We start from the raw sequence: 19342 nt of genomic DNA on the forward strand, positions 1-19342 counted from the left end.
ATTACTGATTTCTAGCTTAACTCCACTCTGGCCTGAGAACATGCTTTGTATGACTGCTATTCTTTTAAATTTGTTAGGATATATTTTATGGCCCAGAATGTGGTCTGTCTTGGTGAATGCCTCTTGTGAGCTTCACAAGAATGTGTATTCTGCATTGTCAGGTGGATTTTCTATTACTGGTAATTAGGTCAAGTTGACTGATGGTGCTGTTCTAAGTCATCGATATCCTTACTGATTTTCTTTCTGCTTCATCTATCAATTACTGACAGAGAGGTATTGAAATCCCCATGTAATAATGGATTTGGGAATTTATCCTGTTAGCTCTTTGCCTTTGGTTTTTTGCATTTGGAATATGACATGCCTAAATGTTATGGGTGAGGTTTTTGTTGTTGTTATTGTTGTTTTTGCACATTTATCTTCTTTAATGTTCTCTAAATTTCCTGGATTTGTGGTTTTATGTCTGTCATTAATTTTGGACTGTGCTTAGCCATTCTTGATTTAATATTTCTTTTGCACCATTCTTTTTTTCTTCTGGTATTCTAATTATACATAGGTTATACCTTCTGCAATTGTCTCTCAGTTCTTTGGGGTTTTCATTTTTTTCCCTCTTTGTTTCAGTTTAGAAGTTTCTATTGACTCATCTTTAAGGCACTAACCCTTTCCTTAGCCACATCAAGTCTACTAATAAACCCAGGAGAAGCATTCTTCACTTCTGTGACAGTACTTTTATTTATAGCCTTTCCTTTTGACTCATTTCTAGAGTTTCTGCCTTTTTGTTTACATTACCTATCTGTTCTTTCAGGTTGTTTCCTTTTCCCATTAGATCCTAAGACATTTATAATCTAGTTATTTTAAATTCTCTGTCTGATAATTCTAGCATCTTTGTCATAATGGAGTCTGGTTCTGATGATTGCTTTGTTCTTTTCTTCAGGATATTTTTTCTTACTTTTTGGCATGCCTAAAATTTTTGTTGAGATCCAGACACGTTATGTTAGGCAACAGAAAGTGAGAGATACAGACCCTTATGGTGACGATGTATGTTAATCTGGTAAGGAATTGGGATATGTTCAATATTTGCTGTAGCTATACATTCCAGAGGCTTCAAATTCCTCTAGTGTTCCCGTTTTTCATCTCCTCTGTTGACTTTGGGATTCCCTAAGTACTCCTCTTCAGAGACAGTTGATGTTTTGCAGATCTTTCTGCCCTAATCCAATGTTTTATTATCTTGGAGTCTTATTAGTGTATTCATAGGGTATGGGTGATGAAGAACATTCAATAATTTGCCAATTAAGTCTTCATCTTTTAGGGGCTCTGTATCTTCTGGATTTCACCTTCTCAAATGGTATAGACTTCCCTTCCTATCCTCTCCCCTTCTGCCTGGCTGCAGAGTTTCCTATCAATTTCCTTAGGCTCTGACTTGACTATGTCTCCCTTACCCCAACACCATGGTTGAGACAGAAAGGCTAAAATGAGATGAAATGGGAGAAGAGTTCTTGCCTTAGATAGGAAAAAGGGGTCTGGAGGACAGAACTCTGTTATGGAGAACGCTCTGGCATATTTCATGTTTACTCTTTCTTTTTCCCTGCCAGAGACATGAAGGGTGGTCCTTTTCAGTTCTTCACTGTGAGAATCTGCTAGGGTTACAGTAGGTAAAGCCCATGAAAGTATGCTCCCCAGAAGACTGCAACCCCAAGTTTCTCAATGTCACACTAACCCACACTCAGCCTACAGCAATTTATCAGAATGGTCATTTAAGGGATCCTATGATTTCTAGCTCCTGTGGCTTTTGCACCAAGTGAGCAGATCAGGCTATGGATCTCAGGATGCCCTTGACTCTTCAGATTCCAGGGTGGTGGTTTGCCCTGCAACCTCAGTTCTTGGATAGGTCCAAGAAAATTGTTGACTTTCACTTTATTCAGTTTCTTCTTACTATAAGGATAGGAGTGAAAATTCCCAAGCACCTTACATGTTGGAACTGAAAGCAATCTCTCCAAATGTATTTTACCTAATGCTCTCCATTCATACTCAGAGCACATGAGTCCTGGCAGTCTGTTTTGCTGCCAGCTACACCCTTCCTGGCCTTCTCTGGGTTATAAACACTTGTTGCTGCCAATTTCCCCACACTTTTTCCTGCTCAGCTCCAAGTGTTCTAGAACCATGGGGCTGAGCTGAGCCAGTGCTCCCCGAGACTGTGCTCTGCATGTCAGGTGGCTGAGGAGGCAAACCATGAAGACTGGGACCCTGCTGGTATAGTTAAGGATGCTCCTCTGAAGTCTGATGAGTGGTACAAACTCTATTTCCCCACATCACGAACAAGAGAGAAATGTTGTGTAACAGGTGACCCACAGACTCTGAGGCACACTGTTGTATCAGTGTGCTTGTCAGTTAAGTGTGTTATATGATAGTGCTGTGATAGGCTTGACAAAGAAGGAATTCACACTGAGTTGAGGTGAGTTTTACTTATGTTACTTAAGAACAAATGATCTTGCTGTCGGTTTTCTCAGCAGTATCTTTACAGTATGTTTATCCTCCTAAGTAGTACTTTTACAGTATAACTGATCTGTGGGGTATTTTCTACCAAGGTGGCTGGAGCACCCAGATCTATCTAGATAATTTTGCTCATGGATGGGTACTGTGTATCACAAGATGCAAGAGGTAGACACAAAGAATTGGCTCCCTGGTTGGCCCTTCCAAGGGCAAATACCTCCAAAGTGGGGGCAAAGGAAATTCTTCCATCCTTTCAGATAGTGCCTCCTCCCACACTCTCTAGTATGGAGCCCTGGCTGTTATGATCAACACCTGGTTGGTAACTAGGAGGGGAGGGTGAAAAATATTGTGATATGAAGACGATTTAAGCAATATTCACCTCTCGGGGAAATTTTCCCCTTTAATAAGGGTTTGAGTTATTTCACATACTTTCCATGACGCTGAAGGCTACCATGCCCTTAAATTTTCTAAAATGTTTTGAGTCCTCTTTCCCAGGCTTCACAGAGACTCTGGAGGCTAACAAGAAGGTAAGGACAGCAGGAGAAAATGGAAGAGACTGAAGTGGAAGTCAGGGAAGGAAGAGCATGAACATAAATGGGAAGTGAGGAGAGGCCCAAAGAATGGGTGGGGAAGAGGGGAGTGGGCTCGAGGGCGGCTTGAGTGACAACAGTGGGGAGGCAATTTCTAGGGTTGTCAGGAGACAGGAAGGGAGAGAACGGAAGAGGTGGGGGAGAGGGATTTGAAAGTGATCAGTGAAAGCATAAGGCTAAGGGATATAAAAGCAGTCAAGAAAGGAAAAAGGAGAGCTGAGCAAGTGACATGCCACAGCACAAGCACACACATGCACACACATGCACGCGCACGCACACGTGCATTGCTCCTAGTGTGGGGCTGGGCATCCCCCCCACCCCGCCGCCGTCTCTGGCTGCTCCGTGAGATAGTGCTGTTCGCAACAATTTGGAAACCGTACCTTGTTTTGTTTAAGGGCACCTTTCTCTTTCATATGAGGGCAGTCCTTCCCCGTCACCACCGCTTTGATATCTGCCACCGGCACTGCAATTCAGAAGAGAAAATGAAAGTCACTACACCGTGGGAGAGCGGAGATGACAGGAAAGAAGCAGGGCTGAGCCCAGAGTCTACGAACACTGTTGTCATTCCTGAAACTACTGCAACACAAGGAAAGAAAAGAGGTAAAAAGAGAAAGAGAAGTAAGAGGCAAAATCCCAGGCCTAGAAACTAAAATGGATTCTTATATTCTGCTAAAAAGCATCCCTGGGAGAAAAATCTATGTTCACAAGCAGAATCTGGTTCACTAAAACAAATCCCTTAGAAAAACCCATCATCGTTGTGTAAAGGTGATGGAATCAGAATCAGCAGTAATAATACTACCACCAGTGGTACTAATACTGGTATTAGTTTCTGCTGCCAGGAGCAACGCCAGGTGTTTCACACACATTGCTATCTCTTGCTACAGCAGTTGCATCTATTCAATTCTGAGTTTTGGATAACAAGGAGAAGCAACCTTACCAAAAAAAAAAAAAAAAATCGATCTGGATCTGAACACTCATTCTCCAAATTCTCATTCTCTACCATCTCATTAATTTTCACAGCAACTCTGTGAGGCAGGTGTGTGTATATGTGTGTGTGTGTGTGTGTATAAATCCCTATTTTACAGACAATGAAAGCAAACTCAATTAAAGAAAGGGAACATTATTTTCTGATAGGGAAACTGTAGCTGGTATTTATCTTGGAGATCCTGAGAATAATGCAGTTAGATAAAATGATGTTATCTCATGTCTTCCTCAGGACTTGGAGGAAGATAAAAGATGCAGACAGGTTTGTACATTTAAAACTTGTCAAGAGCATTGAAGAGAGGGAAGGCAGTAAGATGGTTTGGAACCATACTTTTTAAAACTGTGAAGTCACCTGTCCCTCTCCAATCCCTAATCTTTTAGTCCCACAAGGGACTGTGAATCCTGGGGCCCACTTAGGATTTGAAGAAACTTCTAATAATCAATGCCTCAGACTCCCTTAATGACGAAGATGATGAGAGATTTTGTAATTAAGGTTCATATACTTTTACTGAGGAATTGCATTGTGGGGGAGAGATTTGGATGAAGATGAAATTATGAAACATACAGAATATCAAAATGATACAACAGGGAGGCCCTTTAAAAGCTCATATTTCCCAGGTCCCCTAAAATTGCTAAGACTTTGCTCAAATCTATTGACAGCCCTAGAGCTTTCTCTAACCCTAGAGAAAAGTGGGGTTGAAATTAACTCTTCCAGGAATCTCTGCACATACTCCCTGCTGTCTGTCTCACCAAGTCAGCTCCTTCATCTTGCAGTCCTGATTCTAGATTGCATTGGCAGGCATCACGTGTGCTGACCAATATTTGGCTTTCCTCCTTTTCCTGGGCATATGGAAGACTACACTTCCCAGCAACCTTTGCAGTTAGGTGGGCCATATGATGAGGTCTGGCCAGTGAAATATGAGAAGTGATGGCATGCATGTCCCTTCTTGAAGGAAGCAGTAAAAAGCCCACGTCCACCAGCCTCCCTTCAGAAACCCAACAGGCCACACGCTCCATCCAGATGGCACAGCTGTGGGATGGCACAGGAGCCACTGGTCTGAGGGGCCGTGTGGAACAGTCCTTCCACTGCCCAGGCCAGTAACATGATTGGGAAATAAACTCTTGCCGTAAGCCCCTGAGATCTGGGAGCTGTTTGTTCCTGCAGCGTAACGCAGCAATGCGGCCTCTCTGGAGTGGCATAATTGTTTACCTTTGATGCCTTTCCTGCCTCTAAGCCTAACCCTAACTCTAACCCTATAATTCCTGGACCTCCTTTTGACCACAACCCTTCACAGACTTCAACTCTTCTTAAATCCATTTTTTATAACCAATAATCAGCCCTATTCCCCTCAGTGGCCAATGGGATTGCCTATTCACAAGTCCAGGAGGGGACATTTGGGCACTCTGGGAAACTGGGGTTGACTGGGTTTACTTTTCAAATTGGGCCTCCAGCACTGAAGTGAATTTGCGGAAGAGATAACCTACCCATTCAGAAGCCTTCTCGAGCTTCAGATGGAGTTTGAGTCACAAGTACCTTGCAGAAAAAGTCTTTTGTTGTATCATATATAACACAGTCAACGAACTAGAAAGAGTTTCCACAGTCTATAAATACTAAGTTACCCTTTGGCTTTGAAAACCCATCATATGGAACCGGACAAGAGGAACACAAAAGTCGATGGTGGGAGTAGTCTTCAGAATCTCTAATGAGATGGCTTCAGGGAGAAAAGGCACTTTTCCACTGGGCTCCTGGCAGTACATACTCTGTTTTTTTTTTTTTTTTTTTAAATACATATTGTCCCCTGTCAAGGAGACAAGTTGCTGTATTATTCCCAGGACTGTGGCTAAGAGGAAACACAAAATTCTAAAAATACAGTCTGGCTTTTAAAGGTTGCTCTTTGCATAGTTTGTCTCCAGATGCACTGGAAGATTAGGAGTCAGAAAGGCTAGAACGCTGTCCTTTCTATTCCCATGAGCAGAATCAGACTCATGTCTCTTGAATCTACACTCTGAGGAGGCAAGAGAGGGCTCCTGACTCCTTCAAAGTCAGGCGAGGGTTTCCAATAGGCTTTTTTTTTTTTTTTTAAATGTGGGAGCAGTATAAAGAAGCGGTGCCCAGAGATAGGAGAAATAAAAGGGGCCCTGCCAGCACACTCCACCCCACTCTAAATGCTTGGGGCATGGTCTTATTTCTTCCAATCCTTTTCTCAGTTTGAGCCAGACTGAGACAATCTCATTCAATACTACCATTTTACCGAAGGGAAGACTGAGGCCCAAAGACAGGAAGTAAATTATGCAATGCCATAATTAGTTAGTGCAATGCATAATGCATTATGCATAATGCATTAGTTAGTGCAATGCAATGCACTAACTAATGATAGTTAGTGGGGGCCAGAGCTGGGACAGTTTTTTCTTCTACTCTACGCTCTCTAGCTTGGTCATGGCTTCTCCCTATGTGTGGAAGGTGTCAGCACCCCAAATCATGCTGCACACAGCCCTGGATGTGGTGATCACTTTTGATACTCCAGGAAACTCTTTGGTGGCTAATATCTGTGGAAAGCACAGCAACTGTGATTTAAAACAAAAATACAAGGGAAAAAGGAAGAGTGACCACCAAATAGTGTTAGTTTTCACTGCTGGGAGCCAACCTGACGCAGAAACCACCCCAGGAAGTAGCTAGTGAGCCATGAGCACTTGCTGTATACACAGCTCCATAGAGGCTCCTGAGAGTGGCCACACAGAGGGGGGTCGGGCAGAGCCTATCCCTCCACAATCAGTGAAGAATCAGATCTCTAATTTGGCAGCACAGAGCAGTGGGAGGGGCCGGTGTCCTGAGCTGGCTTTGAATTCTAGATCGACCACTGGATCTGTTCCACTTTGGGCTGAAGTGCTGGGAGCCTAACCTTCCTCGTCTGCAATGGAGAACTCAAGCATCAGCTTCGTCAGAGTTGCTCAGAGAACGACGTCCTAAGGCCAGAGCAGGATCATGGTTGGCTTTTCATCTAGGCTGTGCAGGGTCGTGGGTAAAAGCCACGGCTACGGAGCTGGATGGGCGCAGAGATCTCTGCTCTACTGTTTACTAGCCACGGGACCCTGAACAGGTTGTTTGAAATTTTCTGTACCTCAGTTTCCTTATCTGTAAAAGAAGGGCAATGATGTCTACCTCTCTAAGTTGGTGAGAGGGTAATTTATGTACAGCTCTTAGAACAGCGCCTGGCATACAGTAAGCACTCAATAAATGTTGATCACAATTATTTTCGTTATCGATAATCAAAGTTAATTGTCTCTTTGGATTGAGGGACCTGAACTATTCAGCGTGCTTCCGTGACCCAAACTGCCCACTTTGCTTTGCTGTCTCAGCTGTTCCTCTCATCATCTGTAATAGACTTAATCGCCTTGTGAGGGGATGAGCCTTCTCCTCCCTGTCCCCTTTGATGTGGGAGAGGAGCTCTGGCCTGGATTCTTTCAAAGGGCAGCGCTGAGGGGCCTGGGGCACGGCTGGAAAGCTGCGGAGTCTATTGGCTAGTGCGGGTGATGAGAGCCCGTAAACGTAGAGACGGGGATGTGGGGTGGTATCTCCTGACAAACAGGAATAATACGAGAAGAGATTTCCTAAACCTTTAGGGGTGACGACAGCTAAGGAGAGGCCCTCAATCTCCACTCATCCTCTCTGCATTAAGAAGATTCAATTACACTCTTTGATTCATCAATATCTCAATATTCAGCACTGATTAACTCAAGGGGCGGAAGACAATTTCCCCCGTGATCTCAGGAGAGGGCAACCGTACATGGCAAGAGTGATAGCACTTGGTATTAATTAAAGGAACATTTCATTTTTCTAGTGGAACGAAGTTTATGACTTCTAAGGGCTATAAGAAGATGGGCAGAATGCAGAATTGGAATTAAATGCAAACCAAGGGCAGGTCTGAGGCAGTCAACTTGAGTTTCCTAAGCAGGGGCCTGCTCATCCCAGGCGCATATCAGGTCCATTTTACTTCTTTACATGAATACATGCTCTACCTGGCTCCCATGTGCATAAAGATACAATCTCACCAACACACACACACATACACACACACACACACACACCCTTCCACATGCATACACCTATACAGGTACGCAGTCCTGGTTTATCCTGCAATGGGTAAGCTGTTCACGGAGCAGTTGTTTTGAACTCTGAAGTACTGAGTTTCAAAGGCTGCAGAGGAAGGGGCAGGCTAGAGTTTTTGGAGCCATCATCAGAAGGGACCACTGTAACCCCTTCCCAGAACCAGCATCACTCCGTGGTCACCAGCAAAAGCTGCTCAGAGATTTGCAGCTCTGACCTTGCACTTCCACGACCACCCTGACGAGCTGGTTCTCCCTGGCTTCGGCTCTCCAGGTTTATAGCTAGTTACTTTCACCCTGCCGGCAAGCCCAGGAATTGCCCCTACAAGGCTCACGAGCTGTCTGGGCCTTGACCTTCTCCAGGAGCAAGGCTACCAATCTCCTAAGCAACAGAACCAGCTAGAAGGGGAGTGCTGCATATAAAACCTGCAAATGATGCCAATCAAATGTCTATCTGTGGACTGAGAAGAGGATTATATCCCTAAAAATATGGGGATAAATAATATGTCCAGTGAGTGGGAGAGCAAATTCGCTGGCCCACGTGGGAAAAAAAAAATTAATTAAGCTATGTGTGTGTGTGTGTGTGTGTGTGTGTGTGTTCTTCCCACACCACTTTCCCTATTTCCTGATCAGGTTAAGAAGGAGACTATGGAAGACTTTGTATAGTACTTCTGGTTGCCTTGAGCAACAGCAATGTTTAACTCTTCCTTTTACCACTGTAGAGCAGCGATTCCAAACTGCTGGCCTCTGGACAATTCCAAGTTCACGAGGGAGGTTTCACCAGTGAGTTTTCAGCAGTTAATAGCAAACAGAGGAAAATAAAGACACAGCTGTGAGTTTTTAATAAAGCTAATTTAATTTAGTATATGGGATTGTCCTATATTCCAAGATTAGGTCCTTCAGGTCTTTCTTGTTGTTTTTCATGATCAAGAGCCCCCCTTTTTTAATGAAAGGAATGTGATATTAAATTTTAGTTAGATCTCACTTTTTAATAGACTTTTTTTTTTTTTTTGGCCAAAATTAAAAGTTGTCAAGCTACCATCAAATCACTTTTTCTGGTTCTTCTAAAATATTTACTCACTGGTGAAGCCAACTTTCAGAAATCATCATAAAAAGAAGAGTAGCAGTCAGTGTCTAGCTCAGGGGTACTCATTTTGAGTAAGTATCAGAATTGCCTGGAGAGTCTGTAAAGACGGAGATTGCTGGCCTCTTTCCCAGTTTCTGATTCAGGAGGACTAGTAATGAGGCTGGAGAATCTGCATTTCTAGTAAGTTTCAGCATCTAGTAAGATGCTGCTCGTGGTCCAAGGAGCACCCTCAGAACCACTGGTCCAGTTTGTCCATTGTGGAATGGGGAAGGCTTTCTGAGACCTGAAGGGAGGGTCCTCATTATGGGCAGATGCTGGGAATGCTGCCACGGTAGGGATACACAGACACGGCCCCAGACTCTGCACCTGTGCCTTTCAGATTTCCTGCTCCTCCCACTAACGGAGCCAGTAATATGGGCTGGGGAAGCAGTGCTCCTGTGACAGCAAACAAGAGTGCTTTCTGAACTAAAGGACTCTACGAAAACCAGATTGTTCCATTTTGAAGCTGGAGGAAGAGAGAATGTTCCAGCTGTCCACCTCATATGTCAGTGCAGAGTCTGAATAGATCAGGAATTTCTCACTTGTGGTGACTTACTGCCTTTGATGGCTGTGGGCTGCAAGGAAGTCAATCCAGAGCTGACTTCTGTGGGCCCTGAGGTGATGAGCAGGAAGGCACTGAGGCTTTGGGGGGGGGGCGGTAAGGATTCCATCTGGGACACACTTATATGACTCATGCAGGGTCAATGTGACTTTTGAAGGCTCTCTGAAAGTGTTTTTATTTGTTTTCTCACTCTTTGGTTTCTCTACCTGGGATATCCTCTGAGGTTATGTTCATTTTATCTCATTTCTCTTCCAAATTAATTCATCACCCTCGTGTATTTTAATGTTTCTATAATACCTGGTTTAATTTGTACACTTATTCCTGTCTAAAAACCTGGAACCTGGCTTGATGTCGGGCTAAAATAATTAGCAAATTACTGGCTCTTCGAAACACACAGGTTAAAACATCACACAGAAACAGCAAATAAATACAAATAATAATAAGTATTTCGGGGAATAGTTAGCTGACAATAGAATGTAATGGAGCATAGATATTTCTAAGTGTTTCAGGAAGCAAAACCAACTACCCAAATTCAATCTTCCTATGTAAGAGAGCCACTTACGTTTGTCCTGCAAGGAATCGTGGGGCACTTCTCCCTGAGGACTCTCTTCCAAGTCTCCATAGTGTAGGACCTTGTGGTTGGGTGAAAGTCGACAGTACCAAAATTTGTCTGAGGGGGAAAAACACACACACACACAATTTGTAAGGTAAGTGATTCTGATTTCCAAAACTATCGACATCTTTATTTCCTAAGAGTCTTGCCTGGAAGAACAAGCAATGCATTTGATTTTAGGTCTTCAGGAAGGAATGAATTTTAGAGCCCTGGGCAGTAAGTCCCCTTTTGATTTTGATCTTTAGTTAGCACTGTCCTGCTAATCACTGAGGAGATTATTAAACCCTTCAGGAATAACGGCACCAGGTTTTTTCTGCAGGGGTGGTTTCCAGAGGGTTATTTCATCAGTATCTGTAATGACTATGGGAATTATCCCTTGTCCACATAAGCCTGGCAAAAGTGGGGAGGGAGATGCAGAAAAAACAGCTTTCTTGGTTTTCTCCTGCTTCCACATTCTTCTCTGAGGATAAGACAGTTGACATGATTGTGTGCCATATCTTAGTTGGTGTACCAGACCCCCACCCCTGGGGCTAATACACACAAATTAATCCACAAACGAATTGTTAGGATTCTAGTGCCAGACACAAGGGGTAGACTTCATGAGGAAATCATCCAAATAACTCAGGGATTTATCCAAAGGACAAGGATATTCATGACGGTCTCCTCTCTGATTCCTAGAGTTTAGTTCTCTAAATAGGCATGACTAGAAGGGGATTAAGAGGTGCAATCTTCCATTTATAAAATGAATAAGACATGGGAATGTAATGCATAGCATAGGGAATATAATCAGTAACTTGGTAACAATTTTGTATGGTGATGGATGGTAGATACATTTATTGTGGTGACCTTTTTGTAATATATTTAAGTATCAAGTCACTATGGTATACACCTGAAACTAAAAAAAAATTTAAAAAATTTAAAAATTACGACAAAAACAAAGAAATAGGCATGACTAGGGCTTTAAGAGTCATTCTTTTCTTTTAATTTTTTTTATTATGTTATGTTAGTCACCATACAGTACATCATGAGTCATTCTTATAAATAACTCCCTCAACTTAACCTGCTCTGCATTCCAATGTAATAAGAAATATCTGAATAAGCCTGTGAGGAAGGAAGAAGGAGGCAAAAAGCACTTTTTATAGATAAGGAACTTAAATTGTAACAGCAATATTCGTGAAGTTCTCAAGCAAGGTGGTGCTTAGATGTCTCCTCCTCCGGGAAGCCCTCTCTGGTTACTACTGCTATCAGGGCTGTCCCCATCCTATTAGCTGCCCTAGCATCTTCCTTGATTTTGGGTGCCCCCATGTGATGCATCTTGGTATTTCTCATTATTTGTCACAAACTCCAGGTAAGCAATTTGCCCTAGCAGGTGTACTCTGAACAATTACTGATGGAAGAGGACTCAGGATACTCATGAGCTCGGACAGTGTAGAGAAGTCAGGGCTCTCTAATGATGGCCCCTGTCTTCATAATGGCACTGTCCCAACCCCTTGGCACAGTGCCTGGCACATAGGAGTAACACAATTGGTGTTGGCTAAATTGATAAACGAGGACCCAAAGGTACTTGGCCAGAATGCTTAAGACCCAGAGAATGTATGACCTTGAAAGCATCTATGTATGATATGTAAGGATGTCTGTGCAGTTATGTAGTTGGGGAACATGGTGGCCTTGGTCAAGTCACCTCATTACTGTGTCTATAAATGTATTGTTTTGAAACTACTCTGATTAGAAGGTGCTCCATTAACACTGTAAGTAAAGTGGTTTCCTATCTAAAATTGCCTTTACTGCAAAACTTATGTCTTAACTAGGGCTCTTTAAATAGAAAAGAAAGTGTTAAAAATGGAAATAAAAGCCACACAATGAACAAAGAAAACGCCGAAACTTGATCCACAAAAGCAATATGCCTCTGTAATTCCCATCTTCCTCATCTATAAATAGGGCTTGGGCTTGGGAATTCTTGAATGTCGTCAGAATATGGCAATCCATATAATTTAAAGAGAATCTGAAGTCTGCTGGAAAAACTGGAGAGGAAAGGAAAAGTTGTTTGGTGGCTAGGGAAACATCTGGCATTGCTCAATTTAAAAAATTATGTTATATCTATACATACAACACATGTCCCTTTCCTGGGAGACTATTTCAAAGGGAGAAAATAAAGTTACTCCCTGAATACTCGACAGTCATTTCAATTAGGCAAACATGTGATCACCAGATCTCCAGGAGGCGAACACATTTGAGAATCAGACTCGTGATTCACAATAGGAACTGTGAAGTCCAAAGGAGCAGGCAGGACTTTGGCCATGAGCACCCACAGTGCTCTTGGGGGGGGCCTGCATGACAGGCCGTGACAGTTCCTCCTCCCTAAGGGGAGCTTTCCACCTCATCTAGATGGACTGCAGAGATTGCACAAAGCCCCCTGGAGAGCTTTACTATGTAGCTTCCTTTTCCTGATACCTTGGGATTATTATACTGGGATTATTAGCTAAGCGAAGCGTCGCAGAAAACCAGCAAGGAAGATCTTCCTTGTACTGGGACATGCTGGTCTTATTCTGAGTAAGGGCCCAAGCTGTTCTTTACAGGGATCCCTAACTACGTAAGGTGGGAAAAGCTCTATGGGTAATGGTAGTAACCTAAAGCCCAAGGGCCAATATGACGCCATCAAAGATCATCCATTCTCAGGACACTGGGGAGCATCACAAAATTTAAGTGGTACAAACAGATATGCTGTGAAGTAAGATGCACAATTTATATTCTTTTGTAAGACTTCAAAAATTTCTGCTGCGTATGCTTTCAAGGGACATTTCCTTATGCAGTGAATATCTGCAGAGTGCCTACACGGCACACAGCACTCTACTGGGTACGGCGAAAAGTCATCAGGGTGACAAGCAGACCTGAGGGACAGAGCCAAGAAGTTCAAGGATGAGGAGCTCCCTTGGTTTTTGGTGGCAACTGAGAGAAACATGGCGGACACCCTTGTTTCCCAGACTTGGGAAATAGGCCCATGGACTCAACAATTCTGACTATACTGCAGGGAAAAGTAGGAACAGGGAGGGTGTGCATTCTTCCAGCCAGAGACTACGAGAGGATGGTGGCTATCTATCTGGAGGCAAAGCAACCATCATCTTCACAACATTGCGGTAGATGTTCACGGAAAAGAGACACAAAAGGCCTCCCAGAACCCTGCCACGACAATATCTAGCACCCGGCTGACGGAATTTCCTCCTCCTTCTGTCTAACCCTTCTCCTGTCCTCTAGGAGTTTCTCTTTCTCAGGCTACTGCTACAGTGGGAGAGAGCAAAAAGATCCAGACGTCATTAATGGAAGTGATGGCTTTGTTCCTTCCTCCCCATCAAACGGGAAGTCGTGGGTAGACTGGAGACAGGGCTGGGAGGTCTCAGGGAGGCTGTTTTGACTCCTAAGCAGATGGGTGGATACCATGACAGTATCTTCTTCGGGATAAAGGCTGGAGTCATTAGCTCTGGGAGGGTTTAGCAGCATCGTAACTTGTGCATGTCTGTCTCAAACGGGGGGCTGCGGTAGAGGACAGCTAGCTCCCAGCAACAAAAGGCGCTGGCTCGTTGCATGAGACAATTTCCGTGGCAGCCAGCAGCAGCAGTTTGATTTGCAGTTTCTTTTAGGGTAAGAAAAATGTGTATTTCTTTTCGAAACCCAGCATGGTGTTACTAGTTCCTCAATCCCTCTGGGCAATGAATGAGTGGATTGTGTCACTAAAAGCAATTAGCAGGAAGCAGGGAGAACATTATCAAAGATTGTTTACTAGCACTTAAAGAATAAGCAGGAGTTAATATAAGGGTCTTTCAGTCAATTACGAGTGTTAGCATGTTAATAGCCATTTCTTCATTCCCCAAATTCAAAAACTGACAAGATGGAGACAGTTTTGTGCTTCGCTGTCTCGGTCTGTCTCCGTACGAGTGCACGAGGATGGGCGTGCAGGCAAGCGTGTGCACGTGTGTGTGTGTGTGTGTGTGTGCAGGATCAGAGAGAAAAGCTGGCTTCAGAGCTCACAAGCCTGGTAAGAAGGTCTCCAGGGCTGATTAAAGCTATTCCCAGTGTCACATAGATCATTACGGAGCTAATAACCGCTGACAATTGTAATTCTTACAGCTCTGTTTGATAGAACTTTCTGCAATGACAGAAATACTCCACAGATACTTATCCAATAGTAAGAAATGAAGTTTTAAATTTTATTTAATTTCAAATAAATAAACCATAGGTAGCTATCTCCAACAGTACGACTGATCATTAGTCCTCAGCATCAAGTCTGGAGACACATTTGGGGCTGGCCAGCAGGACGCCAGGGGGCCGAGCAAGCTGGATAACAGCTACCATTGTTGAGTGGGAAATGTTGGGTGAGTCAGTGAGGCACAGGGCACAGCAAGAATGGAGTGTTCATCGGCTCTGCCGGAGTCTAAGGGGGACATTTTTGTCTTGGGTGCAAAACCCCCCTTGGCAGGTAGCTGTTGACCCAGGGGGCCCTTAGAGTCTCGTGTTTGGAAAGCAGGGGGCCTTTACTAAGGTAAAATCTTAGGGCACTTGCATTTGGATTTTGGAGCTTTCCAGGTTAACCTAATATGTGCAATATCTTAAGCGTATTTAGGTCTTTTTCCTGCATAAGCTTGAAGCTTTCCAAGTCATAAAACAAGAGGGACCCAGCAATGTTTTTAATGGGAAATGTCTTCTCTGAGATGATGAGATACCAGATTGCTCTGTTGGTCCAGTAAAGGAAGACAAGGAGTATAGACAAAGACAGAGGCCATTCTGCCTTCCCAATTTTCCTCATTTCATTGGATAATCTTTAGAACGAGAGATGGTGTTCTGATTCCGAATTCTGGCTCCCTGCAATCTGCTGCTTCCTTTCCCAACAGAAGATGAGTCTAGAGCCCCAAATCCTTTTAAAGATGGTTTAGCCTAACTGCTACTTTGGAATCATACAGACCTGGGCTCCCCACTAGGTCCTCACACATGAGCTAAGCGTCCTTGGCCAAGCTGTAAGAACCTTAGGGATCCCTATTCTTCTTTTGTTAAGTAATGTTAATTATTATCTGAGTAAAATGTATATAGAATATCTTATTTTGAGGTACTGGAAAGTGCGCTGTCCCTGAAAATCAACTGGATTTTCTTCCTCTGAAAATATTTTAATTAAATATTTAAATATATTTAAGCTTTTAATTAATTAATTAATTTTTAAAAATTTCTTCTCAGTGTTCCAGAATTCATTGTTTATGCACCACACCCAGTGCTCCATGCAACATGTGCCCTGCCCTCCAAAATGAGCTATGATAAGGTTTAATTAAATATTAAATGAAAATTTCAATCAAGCATAGAGGAAGAAACAGCCTGTTCCTAACAAGGGTCCATCTGGTTACTTTGCCTGACTCTACCCTCGGCTCTAGGTTTTCTGAGTGCATGAAGAGACCAAGGTAAGGTAGATCACCCCTGGCAGCAGGAAGGAAGCAAGCCAGTTGCTTGGGGCCAGGCTTTGCTCACATCCGAGTTCCAAATTAAGTTTGTCATGTTAGTGCTTAGAGAAGGGACGCTGGCCAAGAAAATGGACAATGTTTTCAATGAGAAGCAAAAATTTCATGCTATCATTTCTTGTAAAGACTCTCCAGTGTGTTACCTTGGGCTCTTATCAAGACTGTTCAACACAAAGCATTCTGAAAGTCTGTAATCTCTGAGATATAAGGAAAATAGGGAGCAGTTCCTGATCCCCCAGATTCTCACGATGGAAATAATGGCCCTACCATAGTCCACTTGTAGAATTTCATCTGAATTCAGTCCTGCAGAAGCCCAGGGGACCCAGAAGCAAGGTTACTCTATGTCACTGTGAAGGAGTCTGGGCAGAAGCCTTAGGTACTCTGTGCTGGGAACAGAATGGGGTGAGGTTGGTACGTAACCTCCTTTGCCACTCTCCCACCTGCATTTAAAAACCTATACTCTGAGGATCTACAAGCTAAAATTCATGCTAAATATTACTAAGGTATGTTTGACAGTGTGCAAAAGCACTGTACTGAGTGCCATAAATGCAGGATTTTGTTGAACCCTTACATTCAATGGACATCATTTGACAGATGAGGAAATAGGAACATAGAGAGATCTAGTAGGCGGCCGATGGCCAGAGAGCTAGCGAGCGGGGAAGCGGGGGCTTGAATGCCGTTGGAGGGGTCTCACGTGACTTACTGCCTCCAAGTTCTAATGTGGCCAGAATTCCTAGAAACCCAGATTTGCGAATGTCCACATCAGTCTAAACAAGTAGCAGAGCTGTGCGGGAGGAGGGCAGAATGATGGGTCAGTATGAACTCGGATCTTCTAGCCAAATGTGGTGTGGCAAAAGACTCTGTCTGCTCCCCGCTTTCTGGTTCTGGGGCATGGGAATCTCCTTCCGCTCATCCCCCGTACAGCTAATACTTAAATCGGCTCTTCTGTACATGACTCACTGTTGAACAAGTTTAAACGGAGGGTGGCCGGCATTCCTTCCCAGTGTACTTGCTCTCTACCCTGGGAGGGCACGTGGCTGTTCCCTTCTGAGAGCTCCTGTGGAAGTGCACCTCTTGGAAGGGATTAAAGTGATTTTACGAGGGCATCTGTGCGGCTCAGTCAGTTCAGTGTCTGCCTTCGGCGCAGGTCATGATCTCAGGGTCCTGGGATGGAACCCTGTGTCGGGCTCCCTGCTCAGCGGGGGAGCCTGCTTCTCCCTCTGCCCTTTCCCCTGCTCATGCTCTCCTTCACTGTCTCTCTCAAATTAATAAATAAAATCTTTTCTAAAAAATGATTTTACATCATGTCCTCATTAATCTGTGTAAATCTAAGTGGAATGTTTCGATGGGGTGATAGGAAACCAATTTCATCACAGTTGGCTTTGAATCCCTACTTTTATGCACACAGATCTAGTCACCAGATTTTAAATCCACTTGCACAACACCAAAAGGCTTTCCTTTCTGCACCCAAAGGATGATTTTGCATTAAACACAGATGGTCAGGCTCCCTAGGGAGCTTAACTAATAAATTTATAATCTAGGTGCTAATAGTTTTTTGTTCATTAGGTAATTCCTTTTTAAAAAATGGGAAAAATTTGCAAATTATGGACTAATACTTCTTTAGCCAAAAGACTGTCATTATTATATCTGGAAACAGAATTACTCTAGTAGTATCTTATCCATGTCAGACTAGAAAGGGGAGACTTGTGGTAAAATAGACTGGAACGTTAAGTTGAGTTCTTTGAATTACGATCTAGAGGATTCCAACTGGACATCAGTGGAGATGTTGGATGGTAGGTATCCATGTGCCATCTCCCCCCTCCTTCTCCCACTTCCATGTTCTTTGCCCAAGGCCAAGTAAATAAAATCTTGATAAATCATCTTACGGGAGCAGTATGTCCTGACTATTGATTTTTCCAAAGGCGATGAAGAGATCAAGCATAGAATCGACTATCTGGCTAACTGAGCTAAGAGATCATCTAGTCCAATTCTCTCACTTATTATATGGGAAATTGTAACCCAGAGAGGTCATGTGTCTGCCTGAAGGCATTCTGTTGGTCACTTAAGAGTTGTGAAGCCTAGAGCCAAGTCCATTCACTCCTAGCTCATTGCTCTTTTCCGGCACAATCTCCTAGAAGAGTAGCCACTACACTTTGTTGGGGCTTTCTGAGAGCTACGTTCATGATCAGTTTCCCTCCTTACACTGACTTTAGGTCATAGGTATTGTTATCCCATTTCTGATGGGGAGACTGCCCACAGTCACACAACTGGTCAGGGGGAGAGGCAGGAGTGCACCTATTTCATGTGGCCCCAGGGCTCTTGTCTTTACCACCATGCCATACTATCTTCTGGAAAAGCATTTGCCCTGATCACAATGACCCATGCAAGGAATGAGGTGAGAAAGGAAGAAACTCCTCCTTCCACTGCTCTCCCAGCACAAGCCTTTCTCAGTCCCAGCTGGAACTCAGCTCTTATTATTATTATTCTGCCCATTGTCCTCTCCCCCGAGGCCCCTTTTGAAGTTCAGTGCCATAGATTGCCATCCTCTGGGAACAACCGACACTTTCATTTCTCAAGGAAGTTCTGCCTTTGGAAGTTCCTTAATATGATTTTTAACCGTAATACTTGAAATCATTTGAATTTACTCAACATTCAGCACAAAGCTATTAAAGTAAATGGCCAGGGGGATGGGCTCGGCATAAATACGAAATTATGTTTGTCATTAGTGGCTGAGCTCTGCGTCTGAGGACAGAGTCCACTGGTTTTCAAAAACATCTGCTGGAGTTTCTCCTGGGCCATATGTTTTTCTTCATAGACTTGCTACCGCTTACATTTGTTCCTGGTTATCCCTCGATCTCCTCACCTCTCCTCAGACCCTATTTTTTGGTTTTATTTCCTGTTTGTTTATAGGACAGTATGAATCCTGCGACTTCGCAATCACCCTGTCAACAGCAGAAGAAAGCAATCGAAGGACTTTACTTCCCTGACTGAGAAACAGCTGGGAATGTCTCCTGCCTACTGGAACTAGTCTATCGGCTCCCATTTTGACATGATATTTTGGGACTAAAATTCCCTGAGACAACTCAGAAGTTCTTCTCGCAAGATTAGGAAAACCGATTCTATCCCACCGGGGTTCAATATTATTTATATCTCCAGAAAAAGTAATTTTCACCTAGCAGGGAATCAGTATGGGGATTTGAGCACGAGGACCATCCATGCTGGACGTTCCAAGATCAAATCCAACTGTAGAAGTAAGGACTGTAGATAAAAAATTTTAAATAAAGAAAAAATAAAATGAAAGTCAGGGCCATAGAGTTGCTGGAGTATGAATCCTTGCTCTTCCACAACTTACCTGGGCAACTTACTTAACTCCTCAGGGTG

At 43.5% G+C, this 19342-nt stretch overlaps 1 protein-coding gene across 8 annotated transcripts in view; it reads right to left on the minus strand.

The window, feature by feature from the left end:
* ELMO1 (engulfment and cell motility 1) overlaps positions 1-19342 on the minus strand; it is a 526031-nt gene that overhangs the window by 12769 nt on the left and 493920 nt on the right. For all 8 annotated transcript variants that reach the window (XM_044246376.1, XM_044246377.1, XM_044246379.1 and 5 more), the window contains 2 exons: positions 10416-10523; positions 3458-3540 (listed from right to left, as the gene is read on the minus strand). In XM_044246376.1, coding sequence (XP_044102311.1) covers positions 3458-3540; positions 10416-10523 — 191 coding nt within the window. The remainder of the gene's footprint in view (positions 1-3457; positions 3541-10415; positions 10524-19342) is intronic.

This window comes from Neovison vison, chromosome 4 (assembly GCF_020171115.1).
Source record: "Neovison vison isolate M4711 chromosome 4, ASM_NN_V1, whole genome shotgun sequence".
In the NCBI taxonomy this organism is placed as follows: domain Eukaryota; kingdom Metazoa; phylum Chordata; class Mammalia; order Carnivora; family Mustelidae; genus Neogale; species Neogale vison.